The sequence below is a fragment of the Diospyros lotus genome, chromosome 4, assembly GCF_014633365.1.
Source record: "Diospyros lotus cultivar Yz01 chromosome 4, ASM1463336v1, whole genome shotgun sequence".
NCBI classification, from domain to species: Eukaryota; Viridiplantae; Streptophyta; class Magnoliopsida; order Ericales; family Ebenaceae; genus Diospyros; species Diospyros lotus.
Window position 1 is genome coordinate 2249929 of NC_068341.1, and position 19727 is coordinate 2269655.

The 19727-nt window shown below is 36.9% G+C and overlaps 2 protein-coding genes across 3 annotated transcripts; both read right to left on the minus strand.

Moving 5' to 3' along the window:
- Positions 1-289: 289 nt before the first annotated feature.
- LOC127798773 (casein kinase 1-like protein 10) lies at positions 290-13156 on the minus strand. Of its 2 annotated transcripts, none has more exons than XM_052332373.1 (14): positions 12395-13156; positions 12248-12288; positions 11319-11388; positions 11059-11207; positions 10886-10981; positions 3262-3332; positions 2699-2760; positions 2525-2588; positions 2353-2437; positions 1956-2082; positions 1762-1811; positions 1589-1652; positions 1076-1227; positions 290-974 (listed from the first exon to the last, which is right to left on the minus strand). In XM_052332373.1, the coding sequence occupies exons 1-14, from the start codon at positions 12468-12470 to the stop codon at positions 699-701; spliced, it is 1383 nt and encodes a 460-aa protein (XP_052188333.1). In that variant the 5' UTR covers positions 12471-13156; the 3' UTR covers positions 290-698. The 2 variants fall into 2 exon arrangements, with proteins under 2 accessions (XP_052188333.1, XP_052188332.1); XM_052332372.1 differs by having other exon boundaries at positions 1738-1811.
- A 2179-nt stretch (positions 13157-15335) lies between these two features.
- LOC127798775 (putative pentatricopeptide repeat-containing protein At3g23330) lies at positions 15336-18859 on the minus strand. Its single transcript, XM_052332374.1, has one exon. It carries the CDS (start codon positions 18812-18814, stop codon positions 16376-16378), a length of 2439 nt encoding a protein of 812 aa, XP_052188334.1. The 5' UTR covers positions 18815-18859; the 3' UTR covers positions 15336-16375.
- Positions 18860-19727: the final 868 nt, after the last annotated feature.

The window sequence follows — 19727 nt, forward strand, 5'->3', positions numbered from 1 at the left end:
CAAAGGAAATTATATGATACCCAAGAGTACTGATATCTGAAACAATACAGAAGTGTCATGTATAATACATAAGATATCAATACGTTGTACATCTATGGGTATCAAATACCCCCGTACAATGCTAAAAGTGTTATGTACAATACAATATATATATATATATATATTATACAAATGAATAATCTCTACAAAATAACTCTATAGCACACCATAAGAAGCGATATTAACTAGTTTCACGTTGAAAGAGAGATGGCTACTTGTCATTCAAATAGATTGAGAAACAAAGACAATCTGCAGAAAGCGTAGTGATGGCTACATATATTCAATTATTCGAGGACACAGGCCATGCCATCCAAAGGCCACATTCTGAAGTTTCTCTATCCTCTTAGTAAAAGGCTATAATAGAGAGCACAAGGCAAGTAGCCAAGGGCATACTGGTCACCAAACATTAAGTACCTTATTACAACCATCTCAAAGATATTAACATCTCTGCCTCAACTTCTCTCGCATTAAACTTTCACCTCCTGTCCTACGATGAGCCTAGAAGATTTTGGTGAAAGATGTTTCTGGGTGTAAACTCAAATTTGAGCTTAAGCTGTGAGTTGGAACTTTTATTCAATATTCGCACATACTTAGTGATAGAGTTGAGATCTTTGAGCCCTTGACAAAAACAAAGCACTTGTGAATCACAGAGCTCCGTTTCATTTCCTCTTTCCGGAGCCAATAGTTAGCAGCTCAAAGCTCCGGAGAGGATCATCACGGCTGCCCCTTGTGGCTTCAGCACGGCTAAAAGATGACTTGGACTCCAACCCCGGTTGGAGCCTTTGGGTAGTAGACAAACGACCGTTGCCTGTGCCCGACCGAGTTACTCGACTCTCACCAACTTCACCAGATGAACTTGGTCGGCTGCTTGGCATGACAACCCTTTTTGAGATATTGCCATTCCGGGAAGACCGGACTCTTTCCGAGTCTGCTTGCTGAAAACAGATAAACAAAGGGCAATCGAGATTTAACCTTCCACAGATGAAGGGCAGGCGCAGTGAGAAAACTAAATGTAGGTTAATCTATGAACTCTTACCACGTCCTTTGATAATGGTATATCATCAGAAGATCTACGCCTGGACTGATCTTTGTTCCTGGAGTTTTCACCATGCAATCCAGTACCAGAACCATTCCTTCTAGCAAATGCCTCAATTGCCCCAGAGAATCTATCTCGAATCTCTTGCCTCACTGAAATGAGATAATTAAACAGTAGACAGTGAGAATCCAGCTTCATTTCACTGTATAATGAAATAGATCATATATAGTTTTAGAAGATAAAAGCACACATTGCATAACTCTAGCAGACATAAAACCTAGACCACACGAGTGAAGCACCAAGACACTACTCCAATTCTAAATTCAAGCTTCACCAACTAAACTCAATCCACCAAAATGAAAGCCAAGTCTGAATCGAGGAGCAACAAGCAAAATATTGTACCACATGCCCAAAAACTTCAAATTACATCTGAAGACCAGTTAACAAGACAGAACTCATTTAATTAACAAAAAATGTTGAAATTATAAAAACTGGCAGAGAAAAGAAAAATACCCGGAGCCCTTTCTGCTCTGTCTGCAGACGGTCCTGGGTTCAATGGTAATTTTCCAACTGGCCGCTGAAGAAGGGCAAGGAGATTAGAGGAAAGGATCACTTTTTGAGAAAACAAAAATAATTTCCAGGAATTATGGATAAGTACTAACCTGTGCTCTAGAACTAGAACTAACCTGTGGATACTTCAAAACGGTCCAGTCAAATACATAGTCAAACTGATAACCTGCACCAATTACATAGGTAAAAGAATAACTAAATAAATAAGAAACTATTGGAGTATGCATTAGCCTTAGGTTGACCGTTATATTTCACAAACTAAAGAAATCAAAGGGAGAGAGATGATGGGATTGCATAACTAACAGTTTACCTTCTCGAATAAACAGGTCACGGAAAAGCCTCTTAAGGTATGAATAATCTGGTTTGTCCTCAAATCGCAATGATCGGCAATAATGGAAGTATGATATGAATTCGGATGGATAAGATTTACAAAGCACCTGCAATTAATGTCAAATTTTCATTTAAACAACTGAGCTACCTCAGGCTAAGACTAAGTCATCAAATCACAATAACAGGTCAAATTTTCATATAAAACATAACTGAGCTACCACAAGGTAAAAGTTTGTAAAATGCAGAAACCACAACCAGGACATCAGACAAGGAGACCCAACAACCCAGTGACTGTAGCCAATGTACTCCATGATCTAATATCTAATTACGCTAGATTACTGTCTGAACAATGCAATTGCATCAGCAAGTGCTGATACCTCTGCGGAAGTAAGCATCTTCTTTTCACTAATTTTGTCATATTTCTGCTTTTTTGTGCCAGCCTTCAGACCCTGCCAAGGAAGGCTAAAAAGACAAATCACACTGAGTTAGATGTGTCAAATGCTGACAAAACTAAACATGAAAAGTAAAACTTTAGTTCAGATGTTCCACCTTCCCCGTAGAAAGTACATAAGCACAAAACCAAGTGATTCAAGATCATCCCTTCTGCTTTGCTCTACAAAATAATAGAGAATTATGTTCCAGTGAAATATGAAATGTGAACATATAAAGAATCAATTTCACCCACTAATTGATTAATAGTGGCAATAATTACAATCCACTCACCACATCCAAGGTGAGTGTTAACACTTGCATAGCGTGCTGTGCCCGTCAGATTTTTGTTTTCCCTGTTAGAAAGATTCATAAGTATCCCTAAATAATAATATTTCTAAGTATTCCTAAGAAATTCCCAGGCAGAAGACTATCAACAAAAAGGGAAAAGTTCAATTACAATAATGTAAACACTTTGTATGGGAAAATGATATTAAATAAAGAAAAGAGAAGAACTAGCCCCTACAGATGTAAGAGTCAAGGTATGCTATACCCTACATGAACAAAGCTGTCGCATAATCATTTCAAAGAACCAACACAATTTTCTTTGAGATTTTCCAACATGCACGGAACAATCTAATGTACATCACTATTTAAAACTCTCTTTGGATTAAATAAGCTTTTGACATTTTAAGGACACACACCTTACGTTGTACCAAATATCATGGGAATACTACTAAAACCATGCACATGAATGTATTCCTAAAAAAATAAATGATAATCATTATACAAGAAATTCCTCGCTTGACATTTTAAACATAAAAATAACCATCAACATCCTAAGAAATTGCAAGCACCTGTATGGTATATGCTTGTGTGTTTGAAGATCTCTATACTTTTTTGCAAGGCCGTAATCAATTATGTAAACCTGCAGTTCAACAAAAGGAACAGGAAAACAAACCAAAAAACAAAGAAAAGAAAGTTAAAGAATGTAACACGCATACACAAATTCTAGACATGTAAATGAAAGCAGAAACACAGCCCACCATTAAACATTTATGCAAGAGGACAACATTAACACACATCTTATGTGGAAAAAGCAACATACATCAAGGGATTATGCATATGTTACCTTAAAAAACGTATATAGCAAAATGTAGCACACAACAGTTGCATTCTCTCTCCTGCTCATGCAGCATCTTTTTGGCATTCACTTATTACCAAATCCTTAAACTTTTTTAAGCAGTAATATCTCTCCGAAGAACCATTCACTCCCTTAAATATTTTGTTGTGTTTTGCTTAATTAAGTTGGTCTAATTAAGAATCATTCACTGCATTAATGTGAGATTGGAGCAACAATGTATTACAAAAGGTTGTGTTTGAGTATCCTTAGCCTTAAATAATCAATTCAAAACATGGCTGCATGACAGACTACTTGTTTATGTGGCAGCTTATAAGGAACTTCTCACCTACTGATCATTAAGATGGCCGCATACATGCAACAGGCAAGCTACTTGTCACAACTTTTATTTGATAACTTCTTTGCAAGGGCAAGGGGAAGGCGGCATACAAATTCAACCCTTTTTTGACCCTTGCAAAGCAGGATGCCTCATGCACTGGGAATGCCCTATTGTGCAATAAATCATCATAAAGTGAATAGCTAGTATATAACTATGATTGTTCTATATTGACGCGGTCACCAATCAAGACCCGGCCCAAAGCCAACCTGACCACGCCGGAATAATATTTTAATACTTCTTAAGTTTTAAAATTCTACTTGGTTTAGGATTCTACTTTATGTTATTTTAATACTTCTTAAGTTTTTAGAATTCTACTTGATTTAGGATTCAATTTCATGTTTCTACTTGATTTAGGATTCTACTTCATGTTGGATTAGGATTTATTTCTATTAGGATTCTAGTTGAATTTTGTTTTCCAAATATTAGATGGATTTGGATTAGCCAAATACTATAAATATGCCTAGGATCTAGAGTTTGTAATCAAGTTTTTCTTAATCAAATTTCAGCAACCTATTTGGATTTTCTTAGCAAAACAGTCTTGTTTTTGCGTCTTCTTGAAAGCCAAGCTTCGGCCATTGAAGTTTGCTCTTTCAAGGGTTTATTTTGGTGTGTTTTCTTCACACTCGCACTACACGCTGCGTCAGGTGGTATCAGAGCGGTTAATCAACCAATCAGATGGCCAATCTTGAAGATAACAGTAGCAACCAACCTCGTGACGGTGATCAGGGGTTGTCCGCAGTTTGGAGAGCAATCGAAGAACAGCAGGAAGTAACTCGTACTATCCAGCAACGATTGGAGCAACATAGCAACCAATTGGGCACCTTACTACGAGTTGATGATGACAGGAACCTGAATAATAGGGTGAATCAAGCCGGAGCGGGAAGACCACCCATTAATCATGTCCTTGTTAATCCTAAAAGACCAGCGATTGAAGATAGCAATGAAGAGGATGATTTTGGTCGAGCAATAGCTAACCCTGGTGGTAGAGGGGTTAGGAGGAATGCGCATCAGCACAACCACTGGGGCAACGATGAGTATAAACTAAAAGTTGATATTCCCACCTTTAGTGGAGATCTTGATATTGAGGGGTTCCTGGATTGGATCACTGAAGTTGACCGTTTTTTCGAATACATGGAGATCCCAGATGAACGACAAGTAAAGTTAGTGGCTTACAGGTTGAAGGACGGTGCATCTGTTTGGTGGGAGCGATTAAAAGAAACAAGATTGAGGGAAGGCCGACAGCCAGTTCAGACATGGAGACGAATGAAGCAACTGTTAAGAGAAGCAACTGTTAAGAGGTAGGTTTTTGCCCCCTGACTATGAACAATATATGTTTGAAGCTTATCAAAGATGTGCACAGAAAATGAAGAGTGTGAATGAATATACCTCTGAGTTTTTACGATTAGCGGAGAGAAACTAATTGTTAGAAAGTGACAATCAATAAGCAGCTCGTTACTTGAATGGATTGAAGCTTGCTATTCATGATAAAATTGGGGTTCAGATGGTTCTGAGTGTGCAAGAAGCAAGGAACTTAGCTTTAAAGGCTGAGCTAATGTTGAGTGAGAGATCTCGTAATGACAACTATCGTCGGTATAGTGGGAATGAAAATAAACAACCAGCTTTTGATAAAGGCAAGTCGGTTCAAGGAGCGCAACCCTCCAATCCACCTCATACAGTCAACCCTAATAAGGCTACAACGGGGGGAAACATTCGAGGTACTACTTCTAATCTTCCAAAATCCCCTAATCCTTATGCAAAGCCTATTCTTTTAAAATGTTTCAAGTGCAATGAGGTTGGGCATCAATCTAGGTGATTGTCCAAGGAGGAAAACAGTTAACATTGTAGAAAAGAAAGAGATGTTGCTGAAGAGGAAATATATTGCGGGCCTGATGGGGAGGATGACAAAGAAGATTATGGACATGGGCAATATACCTGTGTAGTGAGGAAGTTAATGCTATCTCAAAAGAATGAAGATACTACTCAATGGCATAAGTTTTTTCGCACGAGGTGCATGGTGAAAGGAAAAATCTTTGAGTTGATTATTGATAGTGAAAGTCAGGAGAACATCATAAGAAGAGACGTGGTGGCAAAAATGCAGTTAACTCCTGAAAAACATCCAAGCCCTTACATGATTGGATGGATCAAAGAAGTTGGTGGCATACATGTGGATGAACGTTGCAAGGTGCCTTTCTCTATTGGTAAGTACTCCGACGAAGTCTATTGTAATATTGTTGATATGAATGCTTGTCATATTTTATTTGGGAGGCCTTGGCAATTTGATGTGGATGCTAAGCACTCGGGTAGGAAGAACACATATCAGCTTGAGAAAAAAGGTGTGCGTTATACTTTGTTACCCATAGTGGAAAAGAATCAAACCAAAGCTTCTAAAGTGGAGGGGCGAAATTTTCTTACCATTACACATAAACACATTGAGTTTGTGAGGGAGTGTAAGGATACTCGAGAGGTTCAATTATTGGTTATCAAGGGAGAGAGTGTGAGTGAGCTACTGAAGGTGAATCAAATTCCAGTGGTGGTGCAGGGATTGTTGGAGGAATTTCATGATGTGGTTCCTAAGAAGTTGCCTAATGAGCTACCTCCTATGAGAGATATTCAACACCACATTGACTTGGTTCCTGGTGCTAGCTTGCCTAACCTACCATACTACAGGATGAGTCCTAGGGAGAATGAGATTTTGCGTGAGCAGGTAGAGGAATTGTTGAGAAAATGGCACATTCAAACTAGCATGAGTCCATGTGCAGTGCCAGCATTATTGACACCAAAGAAAGATAGGAGTTAGAGGATGTGTGTTGACAGTAGAGCCATCAACAAAATTACTATTGGGTACAAATTTCCAATTCCTAGGCTCAACGACATGCTTGATCAACTTGATGGGGATGTGATTTTTACCAAAATTGATCTTAGAAGTGGTTATCATCAAATTAGAATTCGACCTGAAGATGAGTAGAAGACAGCTTTCAAGACGAGAGATGGGTTGTTTGAGTGGTTAGTCATGCCCTTTGGACTAACCAATGCACCAAGCACTTTCATGAGACTAATGAACCAAGTATTACGCCCTTTTATTGGTAAATTCGTTGTGGTGTATTTTGATGATATTTTGATATACAGTAAGTCTATTAATGAGAATGAGGGGCATATTCGAGAGGTGTTGAGTGTGTTGAGGGAAAACAAACTTTATGCTAATTTGAAGAAGTGTACTTTTCTGAGTGAGAGCTTGTTGTTCTTAGGCTTTGTTATAAGTAAAGAGAGCGTAAAGGTAGATGAGGAAAAAGTGCAAGTTATTAGAGAGTGGCCAACTCCTAAAAATGTCAGTGATGTGCGAAGTTTCCATGGGTTAGCAACTTTCTATAGGCGGTTTATCAAACACTTTAGTAGTATTGTGGCTCCAATTACTGAGTGTTTAAAGAAAGGAAAGTTCCATTGGGGTGAAGAACAAGAGCAAAGTTTCACCTTGATAAAAGATAAATTATGTACCGCTCTTGTCTTAGCTTTGCCAAGCTTTGACAAATTGTTTGAGGTTGAGTGTGATGCGAGTGGAGTGGGTATAGGTGTTGTGTTGTCCCAAGAGAAGAGACCAATTGCATTTTTCAGTGAAAAGTTGTGTGAAGCCAGAAGAAAGTGGTCTACTTATGATAAGGAGTTTTATGCAGTAGTGAGGGCTCTTAAGATATGGGAACATTACTCGATTGCCAAAGAATTTGTTCTTTACACGGATCACCAAGCTCTTAAGTACTTGTGTAGCCAAAGGCAATTGAGGAGTGATATGCATGCTAGATGGTCTGTTTTTATTGATAAATTTTCATATAAAATTGTACATAAGTCGGGACAGCATAATCGAGTGGCAGACGCTTTGAGTAGGCGTGTGGATTTGATCAAGACCCTTAGTGTTGAGATTGTTGGGTTTGAGTGCTTGAAAGAATTATATGCGACAGACGAGGATTTCAAACATGTGTGGGAACAATACATGTCTCAGCAACCATCAGGAGATTTCTATGTGCATGATGGGTTTCTCATGAAGGGAAATCAGTTGTGCATCCCTTGCACATCTCTTCGTGAGAAAATTATTCAGGATTTGCATGGTGGTGGCTTAGCAGGGCTTCTTGGCAGAGACAAGACTATTGAAACTGTTATGGGAAGGTATTATTGGCCAAGAGCAAGGAGAGATGTTTCTATTATTGTGGCTAGGTGTTATATATGTCAAACAGCTAAGGGGCACTCTTCTAACGTCGATCTCTACATGCCATTGCCTATTCCCAATGCTATTTGGAAAGATTTGTCTATGAACTTCGTGTTGGGTCTACCGTGAACCCAACGAGGTATGGATTCTGTTTTTGTAGTGGTTGACAGGTTTTCCAAGATGGCGCACTTTCTCCCATGCAAGAAGACGGCAGATGCAGTAGCTACAGCCAAACTATTTTTCAAAGAGATTGTTAGACTACATGGAGTCCCTAAAACTATTACTTCGAATCGTGATACAAGGTTTTTGAGTCACTTCTGGATTACCTTGTGGAGAATGTTCGATTCATCTTTGAATTTCAGTAGCATAGCACATTCCCAGACTGATGGACAGACAGAGGTGGTGAATCGTACTTTAGGAAATCTGATTCGCAGTGTTTGCAAAGACAAGCCAAGACAATGGGACCTAGTCATAGCTCAAGCGGAATTTGCCTACAACAACGCCATGCATAGCTCAACAAGAAGATCACCATTCTCTATCGTATACATGAAAGTTCCTAATCATGCATTGGATTTGGTAAAATTACCAAAGATACCAGGTTTCAGTGTTGCAGCTAGTGACTTAGCCGAACACGTTCAAGCAGTTCAGGAAGATGTCAAGCAAAAGTTGCACGAGGCGAATAAGAAGTACAAGGCAGCAGCTAACAAGCATAGGAAGCACAAGGTATTTGCAGTTGGAGATGAAGTCATGATATTCATGAAGAAGGAACGGATTCCTACAGGACAACAGAACAAGCTCAAGCCAAAGAAGTATGGTCCTTACAAGATTACAAAAAAGATCAATGATAATGCTTATGTTGTGGATTTGCCAAATCATATGGGTATTTCCAAAACATTCAATGTTGCTGATATTTCTTTGTATTTGTCGGACGTTGAGTTATCATACCCAGATCATAATTCGAGGACGAATTCTTCTCAAGTGGAGGTGAATGATGCGGTCACCAATCAAGACCCGGCCCAAAGCCAACCCGACCACGCCGGAATAATATTTCAATACTTCTTAAGTTTTAAAATTCTACTTGGTTTAGGATTCTACTTTATGTTATTTTAATACTTCTTAAGTTTTTAGAATTCTACTTGATTTAGGATTCAATTTCATGTTTCTACTTGATTTAGGATTCTACTTCATGTTGGATTAGGATTTATTTCTATTAGGATTCTAGTTGAATTTTGTTTTCCAAATATTAGATGGATTTGGATTAGCTAAATACTATAAATATGCCTAGGATCTAGAGTTTATAATCAAGTTTTTCTTAATCAAATTTTAGCAACCTATTTGGATTTTCTTAGCAAAACAATCTTGTTTTTGCGTCTTCTTGAAAGCCAAGCTTCGGCCATTGAAGTTTGCTCTTTCAAGGGTTTATTTTGGTGTGTTTTCTTCACACTCGCGCTACACGCTGCATCATATATCCTTCAGGAAGGTGCTTTTCAGATAATAAAATTTTACTAGGCTTTATTTTTCTTGCCTTTTTATTTCCTTACAAGGATAGATGCCAAGTTGTTCTTCTATGTATTCCAAGACTTACCAATGAGAAATTGTAAAAAAGAAAATCAAATCTTTCTTCCCTGGTTTTCCATAAATTTGACTTGATTATCCCCTTATTCAAGTAATTGAGATTGTCATAATCTTCAATAGTCTAGATTATCATAATATTTAATTTTAGTCTTCAATTCAAACATTCATCAAAAATGCTAATGGGGGTGTATCTATATACGGGAAATGTAGCAAAATGTCTCAGATGACTAGTGACACTGCAGTGAAGAAGCTTTACTAACATCTTGAGGGTATCCGAGAACTAGAAACCAGAAAAACTTATGCAAAATGTAGCAACAATGTCACAGCAGATTAAGTAGAAAATCATCTTTTACCAAATTCCAAAATTTCTCCACCTTTAAAATTTTTGTTTTCTTATGACCCTCCAAGTGCAAATCATAACTATAGGATCAAATAAAAGGAAGAAAGCCATGAAAAAATATAAATGTGACAAACACTTCACATGGCACATATTGAACAGCAGAAGGACTAAACAGAATAACTTTCTGACAAGTGTTTAGGATAAATATTCTAACCATTTTGAATGAATACATTTTTAATCAAACCAAACAATATTACCTTCTCATCACAACTTGAAGATACAACAGGAATGATATGGTCATTCTCAAACTCATTTCATATCATAACTTAAATTTTTCTCCATCTCCAATTTAAACTTATTTTCTGTGTATAATCTCTCTTTTTATATAGATATAGGGTTTTCAGTCTAAAAAATAAAAACATTTAGTAATTAGATTTGCTCCTTCTCACTGCTAAATTTGAGCCTATAATCCTTTAAGAAGGATGCTTTATTTTTCAAAAATTTTATTTTTATTTTCTGAATTTTCTTATCTACTTAATCTCTCAATGAATTTTTTGCATTATTTCATTTTTTAAAATTTTAATAGCAACTATAAAGCACCATTTTAAACTACATTTAATATACATTTTTTTTCATGTACCATTAGCTTCACAATTGAGACTTTAATACAAATTCCTTTCAACAATTTTGATGTAGTTTTTTTTCATTCTTAAATGTCAAAGAGAAGTCAATTTGAGAATTTTATGGTATAACTAAATGGTCCTGACCATCCATTTATATAAGATTTTCTTCAATATTCAAGCATGCAACACCATAATACAAGTTTGAAAGCACTCCACAGAAAACCATACCTGATTTGCTTTGCGCCCTAGACCCATTAGAAAATTGTCAGGCTTTATATCACGGTGCAAAAAACCTCTTGAGTGCAAATATTCAACTCTGTTTATCTATGTCAACAAAAGGAAGAAGCATAAGAGAGCAGATACAATCACTACAAAAATAGCCCCAGGCATTGCATACTTACTAATTGATCTGCCAGCATTAAAACTGTTTTTAGCGTGAACTTCCTATTGCAATAGTTGAACAAGTCTTCTAGGCTTGGTCCAAGGAGGTCAATAACCATTGCATTGTATTCGCCTTCAACTCCAAACCATTTGAGGTGGGGAACACCAGCTTCACTCAATAAATAGAGAAATATGAGCAATTACTTCAGTTTACCAAAATAAAAGATCATGTTCAACCTAAACACACACGTGCGCGCACAGAGAGAGAGAGAGAGCTCACTTCCTCCTTGAAGAAGCATGTACAGTTTTGATTCATAGTGAAGCTGAGCGTGCTTTGTCTTTGCTGGTTCCTGGACCAAAAATATAATAGATTGCAAGTACATTATCAAAAGAAATTTTTGTGACTCATGCGTTTTATCTTTCTTGAACGCACCAAAGCCAAGTGGAAACTAATGAGAAAAATTTATATGCATGCAAAAATCCCTTACATTCTGGATCTAAAATTCCTCTTTGAAAAAAATAGTAAAATTAATTACACCAGTTTCCTGATAATACAGTACAAATGAAACTTCCAATTAAAAATGGAGCTAATGCAAGGAAAAAGTGAGTCGTACCAGAATATTTCAATTAACAACAACAGAGATAAGAAAAATGTAGTATTAATTGGTTTTAGCATTTTTACCCTAAATATTGCCATTAAGGTAGAAAAAATTCTCAAACTCATAGATCTAAACCTTCTAGTCCAATGATTCCCACAGGTCTTTCATATCTAATTGATGCCATGAACCCACAGGCCAACCGTGAAACTACTTGGAGTAGAATTCTTGATATCTGAATTCTGTTCTCCGTTCACAATAACAGAAGCCAATCCCATGAACCAACCCTCTAGAGGTGCAAGAACAAATGTGAGCGAGACCTATAAATTACTGAATTTAATTGCCAAACGCAAAATGTAAGACCTTCAGAAAATGAAATTGCTAGCATGAAATCAAAAAAATAAGAAAAAAAAAATGGGTAATGTAAACATAGACATGTCTATCAACACCTATACTAGCTAATAAATGAAACCTCAGAAGGAAAAAGGAGTTAAACACGAGTGTAATACTAATGGAAGACTCAATTTTCACAAAATTACTAACACTTCTTATATAATCTTTTTTACAGGGCATATAAACCAGAATCAAGCCCTTTCCAGTCCAAAATGCATACCATTTTCACAGCAACTTCCTCTCCAGTTTGCACGTTTACACCTGAACAAATCCACAAAAACAGAACTAAGAATGTAACACCATAACCGAGTTTAGTTTCAGAAAAGAACAAAAAGTGAATGCCACTCGAGAATACAAATTGCATTACCCAAAAAAAGCTCGCCAAAAGATCCGCTTCCAATCTTCCGCCCAAGCTTGAACTTGCCCCCAATCACCTGATCCATGGCCTTATACTTTTGATCGCCAAAATAAATTACCTTATTTATGAAAAAACACTTCAACCTCTTTCCTTTTTAACAAAGTTCAGCCCAAGCTTCACCATCCAAAACCCCACAAAACACCCAAACTCCTTTATCGGCTGTCCAAAAGCTAAAATGTCCAGACAACTCTCAGATCCATCAAAATCCACCATTCAATACCAACTATACAGTCAAAAAATAGTCTCAACAACAACAAAAAAAAAGCCCTTAAATCTCTGGTCTATTAATAAAAAAAAATTACCCAACTTCGTCTATGCACAGCACATGGTAAAACATCAGGCAATGAACCAATCTAATAGAATAACCCTAGAATCTGTACCATCGGGACACCCGAAACCCTAAATTTGAACTTAATGGTTGAATCGAAAACCATAGTTTGGTTACACATTAGTTGGACTAGGAATGGACGATAAGAAAAGAACTGTAAAGCAATCCGAATATAGAGGAAGGAACTGGCGAATCCAAGAAAACAAATTTCACGGGAGAGAACTGGGTATATGTATTAAGAGACAGAGAGGTGTGTTCGAGAGAGAGAGAGAGAAGATTGACGAGTTTCGGGCATTCGGGAAAGGAAGAAATGCGGAGCGACAGCGACGAAGAGAGAGAGAGAGAGGGAGGGAGAGGGGCGGGGGAAGAGAGACGGTGGAATGGAAAAAGCCCAAGGGGAAAGTAAGGGTGTGTTTGGACAGTGCAGAGTAATGGAATAATCAAAAGGGATTTTTTTTTTTATTTGAAAGATCTTTAGTAATGAAATGAAAATAGATTTGATGAAATCTTTTTCATTTAAATTTTTTAAAATAAATATTTTTTATTTTTTCAAATTAGAGGAGATTGGATGGAAATAAATTAATTTATTTATCATTTTCATTTAATTTCTATCTAACAAAACCTACAATAATAATATTTTATAAAAAAATATTTTACAATTATTGTACTCTAAATTAATTACTTGTTATTATCTGTTCATGATAAATATCATCAAGAATACATGACAATAGTTCTCGGGACACAGATTAAGTTGTTGAGTTATGATAAATTAAGATTCGCGCTAATAGGTTGTGGATTCGATTCTCTACCCTGTGCAGTGAAACAAAATATTCATATGTGATTTATCTTCTTTGTCAAAATAAAAAACACAAACGACAGGGGATCGCATAAGGACAATAATTTTAAGAATACATAATAATATACAATTAATTTAAGATATTATTAACATGGTACTCAAGGCATAAAAGACTTTTTTTTGGTTTAAAATGATTAAAGTAGGGATCGTTTTTATTTCATTATTCTACTAAAATTCAATTGACAATGTTATTAATTCTCCACTTATAAACTCATAAATCATCTAAATATTAACAAAATTAATAATATCTAACTACTTTTGGAACCCTAGTTTAAAGATATTTTTCCAAATCTTGTACATTTGGTAAAATCAGTACAATAATATGAACTGTGTTTTAACTTTTAGCCTATCAAAGTGCGAAGAGAGAGCAAAAGACATTACAAGAATATAATGAGAATCAACAATCATAGAGATGCCTAGTGCAAAGGCAGGTCCCCACAATTGGAACAGTCATGATGTGGACATGTGCATTGGATCATCCACTGCAATGAAACATAACCCTGTTCATAGACAAACCTAAACATTGTCACTTTTCTGACAATTTAAATTAAATACAGAGAGAGAGAGACACAGAGAAAATGGAACATAACCCTGTTCAGAGACAAACCTAAACTTTTGTCACTTTTCTCACAATTTATGTTAAATACAGAGAGAGAGAGAGTTGTTACCACTACCATTGAAGAGTAACTTTTGTCTCACCATCAAAGCCTGCCGAACCCATTAAGGGCAGACCACTCGTGAGTCTCTCTGCGGATCCTCTATTCAGAAAGATTTTTTAAGCCATTTGGTGATGACCTTGAGCCATTCCATTCGGCAATTAATGGAGTCTGATGGCCCGCGCTTCAACTCCACACAAATCACACCAACTTTGCTTGTGCATATCTGCAATTAATTGTTGCTATCAGCCTGTTATAAGTTGACAAATAGCAAATGAATAGATGCCCAGATCACCTAAAACAAAGCCAAAGTCAAGCCTGTTATCCAAACCGAAAGTAAAATCTTGCCCCGTCATCAATATTATTATTGTCATGGCATCGGATAAACCTATAACAAAACACTAATAATTTAAAGAGTTTTGTCCATGATTACATGCCAACAAACCAGTAGTCCTTGTTGCTTGCTTTTTTTTCTTTTATGGGCACAGGTGGTATTCTGCCATATGATATGGTCAAATAGTCTCTTCCATATTAAGCAATGGAGATCACATGAGTTCAAGAAACAGAAAGAAGCCAAACAAAAGGGTACATGATATGTTAAGGCCATTTTTATATCCTGCAACAAATAAAGAGGTCAAATATCATCCAGCAGCTTTTCACACCAAATGGCTATTGTACTCATGGCAACTCCAGCAGTTTTCACAATTTCCAGGATCTTTGCCGGTAGCTACGACAAAACACTCTCCTTGAATTGCATCAGAGTCTAGTCACAATGTCTCGCAACAAAGGAAAAGGTAAGCCTGAATGTTACATGAATATGGAGACAATTTTAGTCAATCAGTCTGCTAAGAGTCCAAACAGAATAGATTGCTAACTTCTGGGGTAATTTTAATTTCTTGGAGGACTGCATGGCTTTATTGGCCATTACAACCATAAAAATAGAGTCAATACTATGACTGACATCCGCGACAATCAATACCAGAAACATACTTTCTGCTAACCAATTGCAGCTAGCTCAAGCCAAATTATGCCAACACTAACAGCATATAGTAGGAGTGCTGATAATAGCAATTAAATAAAACAACATATGACAGGGTCAATGTTACAGAGATACTTTAACTGTTTGAAACTTGAAACTGCAAATCAATTGGATAATTTCAAATGCATTCTTAATCTTACGTGGATATACCAACAAAACTGTAGCAACTAACAGTGAACTTATATTAAGAAATGTCGCAATATAAAGACACGGCATGGAAGAGAACATCTTCTGAGCTCACTACAGGATCTACATTTTCTCAAAAACTTGTGCAGGCTTTGTGGAGAGTAGTTGACCAAGTCTCCTCCAAATTATGTTGGGTGATGAGATTTTCAGGTCTATACAACTCTGACATGCAACTGATCCTAGTGACCAGAAATTTTTAAAAGGAATGAGACGAGCAAGGGAATTTCTGCTCTCTGAAGTATCTAATCATTGGAGGAGGAGAGTCCAACCAATATTTCTCCCATAAATTAGAAAGTTAAGTCAATAAAGAACGGCACCCATAAGGAATGCATGGTATAGGTCTAATTATACAGCATCTCTATTCCCAAATGTATATTTCTCAAGAATAATTTGTATGATTTTCTTCTGCAGAATCTCTCTGCACGGGACACTCAAAATGGCTTCACAAATTGGTTCCATTAGCAATTTGAAGCGCCAACAAGTTTCAACCCTTTCATAAACTCCAATGTGTTGCATGCCTGGGCCAATGATCATCGAGGCAGAATGATGGCTCTTAGCTCAAAGCAGGTAAATTAAGCATTTATATCAGAGATTTCAACTGTTTAGGGCCAGGAAACGTTGTAGAGTAAAGCTGCTTCAATTATTTGCTTGACAGCATGATGGCCCCATGGCCATTCAATCTGGGGGCTGTGCAGTGTCAGGGGCCTCACTGACATCCATTTTCCATTTATCTCAAGCATGTCGTTTAGCGCATGTATTCTCCACTGAGCCAATCTGGGGATGAGACTCCTGACATCGCCTTTCTGTTTAACACAATTTTAGGACATTCAGGTTTCATACGTTGATATAGCTTCAATGTTCCATGTCACCAATAATCTCCACAAGAACATTTCCCATCCTTGAAATGGTGAAACCGGGTGTTATCCCTCACAATTATTTCTCTCCCAACAATCTTTGAAATCAACTTTGTTGCTATATGGCAATCAACACATACTCGAAGATTCTTTGTCACACGGATTGTCATCCCAGGAGGGGTGCTAATGATACCAAACGCTATCGCAAGTCTCTCACTATGGCTAGACAGTAAAATTTTCTTTTGCTCCTCCTCAGTGTCATGAAGAACCTCAGTTGTGTCCGGAACATAACCTTCCCTTTCCATTAGCTCCGAAAGAAATTTTAGCAACTCATTTATCCTGTCGTAATACGGGTGGGATTTATCTCCTGCCACAAAAGCATGTACCTTATTCTTGACTTCAATCCAGCTGCAGGCTGGTTTCTTTTTCATGCCCTTATCCCTCATGAAAATCCTCAACTTTGCTGCATCTTTCCACCTCCCAGCAGCTGAATATGTGTTTGACAAAAGGACATAAGCTCCCATGTTGTCAGGTTCAACTGCAAATATTTTTTCAGCAACTTTTTCTGCTAAATTGATCTTCTTGTGGATTCTGCATGCAGCCAACAATGTTGACCAAACAGTCCCAGTCGGTCGAACATGCATGCTAGAGATGAACTCATAGGCTTCCTCTAATTTTCCAGCTCGACCAAGAAGGTCTGCTACAGCAGCATAGTGCTCCAAACTTGGAGCAATCTCATAATCACGTATCATACTGTTAAAATATTGCCATGCCTCGTCAACTAATTTGGCATGACTGCAAGCTGTCAAAACAGCCACAAATGCCACAGGGTTAGGTTTGACTCCCTCCATCTTCATCTTCTTAAATAAGGAAATTGCCTCATGGGCATGCCCATGCAAGGCACATCCCATTATCATAGCTGTCCATGACACCATATCATGATGTTCCACGCTATTGAAAATCCACCTGGCTATCTTAATGTTTCCACATTTGGCATACATATCTATTAGTGAGCTGGCTATAAACACATTATTGTCAAATCCACATCTAACTATGTAAGCATGAAGTTGCTTCCCCAAATGTAGTGTGGTCAAGTGAGCACAAGCTGGAATTATGCTTGAAAAGGAAACAGGCACGGGTTCAACCTTGGCCAAAAACATCTGCCGAAATAACTTTAGGCCTTTGTCAAACAGACCATTTTGAACGCATCCAGCAATAATAGAATTCCATGTGACACTATCACGTTGAGGTAGCAAGTTAAATACCCGATATGAATCTTCCACCCTTGTACAGTTACCGTACATGTCAATCAAGCTACTTCCAATAAAGACATCAGTATCAAACCCATGTCTTATGGCATACCCGTGAATTTCCTTTCCTTTCACAACATCCACATACTCTGCAAAGATAGGGAGGACAGTGGACAAAGTGAACGAATCAGGATGCACCCCAGCATTCCCCATCTCCCTAACCATCTCTAGAGCTTCTTCATACATCCCATTTTGTGCATTTCCTGCTATCACTGTATTCCAGGAAACAAGATCTCTCTTTGGCATCATTTCAAAAACTTTTCTAACGCTATCCATGCATAAAGGCCCCTTTTCTCCCTTTTTCCACACGTGCTTTATCCCATGTGCATGATCCAAAACCACTCTCCGTGTGCTATTGCTGTCAATGCTGTGCAAAACATAACTCATTTTCTTTGAACACCCTCTACGATCACCGCCATCAACCTGTTTCTCAATTTTTTCAATTAATTCATATGAATTACCACAAGAACTGTCACCACCATTTTCTACTCTTTCTAAATTCCGACCCAAGCATAAAATTTTGCCATCCCCCTCATCCTCACTATGCATGACATTCCCAACCAACCCGTAAGAACCAACAAAACCACTACCATGCTTTTCACTCTTCCTTGAGTCACAACTTTTATCGAGCACTTCATCCGCAATATATCCCCACCCACGATTCCCATCCAAACTCTGCAACTTCGAGTACATATTCATGAGTGCATTACCGGTATACAAATCAGAATCCACACCCAGACGCACAACGCACCCGTGAACAGATTCGCCAACCCTCAAGTCCCTCAAGTGGGCGCACGATTTTAGGACAGAAGGGAACACATTATGGTCTGGGTATATCCCAGAGGATCGCATTTCGACAAAAGCAGCCAACGATTGGAGGAAAAGGCTATTGGAAGTGTAACATCTGATCATAGCCTTCCAAGCCAGAGGGGGCGGCGGGCGGAGTGTGCCGAACAGAGTGAGTGATTCATGATGAACATTCAAGTTTGTGTAGACGGAGAGAATCACGGAGGCGAGAAAAGAAAAGCTAGTGGGTTTGGATTTAATGAGCTGGGCATGGAGTTGCCTGGCTTGGGACTTTGATGCAATTGAAGAGGGGTTTCGAAGGAGAGACTTGAGGAGTGTTTCAGTTTTGCTCATCCTTGGCTTATGCGATTTGCAAGAATGTTCAACGGTTACCAGAGTGTTTGCTTTGGGATCCTACGTGTAAATTTAGGCCAAACTCATCATTTAATGCTTTACTTTTACACTTTATTTTTATATGATTATTTAATTTTTTTATTATTTGAATTACAACTCTAAATAATGTATTTTTGAGTAATTTAATTTTTATATTTTAATATTTTTTTTATGTGATAATCTAAACATTTTATCATTTCAATTACATGCTTGGACCATATATTTTCGAATTAATTACACATCTAGCCGATGCATAATTCAATTGCATTTTCGTTATTTTAATTATAATTTTAAAATGTGTAATTGTTTGAAAAATATATAATTTTTATAATTAAAATAATAAAAAATTAATATTATTATAAAAAAAATCAAAACATAAGAGTTAAATTATTCAAAAATATATTATCTAATTATGTAATTAAAATAACAAAAAATTCAAACGATCATATAAAAAATTAAACATAAAAATATAAGAACAAAAATATAAATTTGACTTGTAAATTTATGAATTCAAACTTCGGGAGTAGAAAATTAGGTTATATTATTTAAGTATTTAAATTTAAGTGTTTGGATAGTGTTCTATATTAATGTATGTATTATATTACATGTATATTATAATTATATTAAATATTGTTTTATACAACAAATATTAGATAATACTATGATATCATAATTTATATTAAATATTTTTATTTATCAAAATCAACTAATACTGTCATTATTTACACACATAATCTTATACCAAGTAAGGGTGAACATTTAGTAATTTCAAGTAGGGATGAATATTTATCAAACCAAATAAACTAAATTTGTGTCAAAAACTTAATTGGACCAACCGAATAAATATCCAAATCAAAAAAGCTGAACTGTTGAA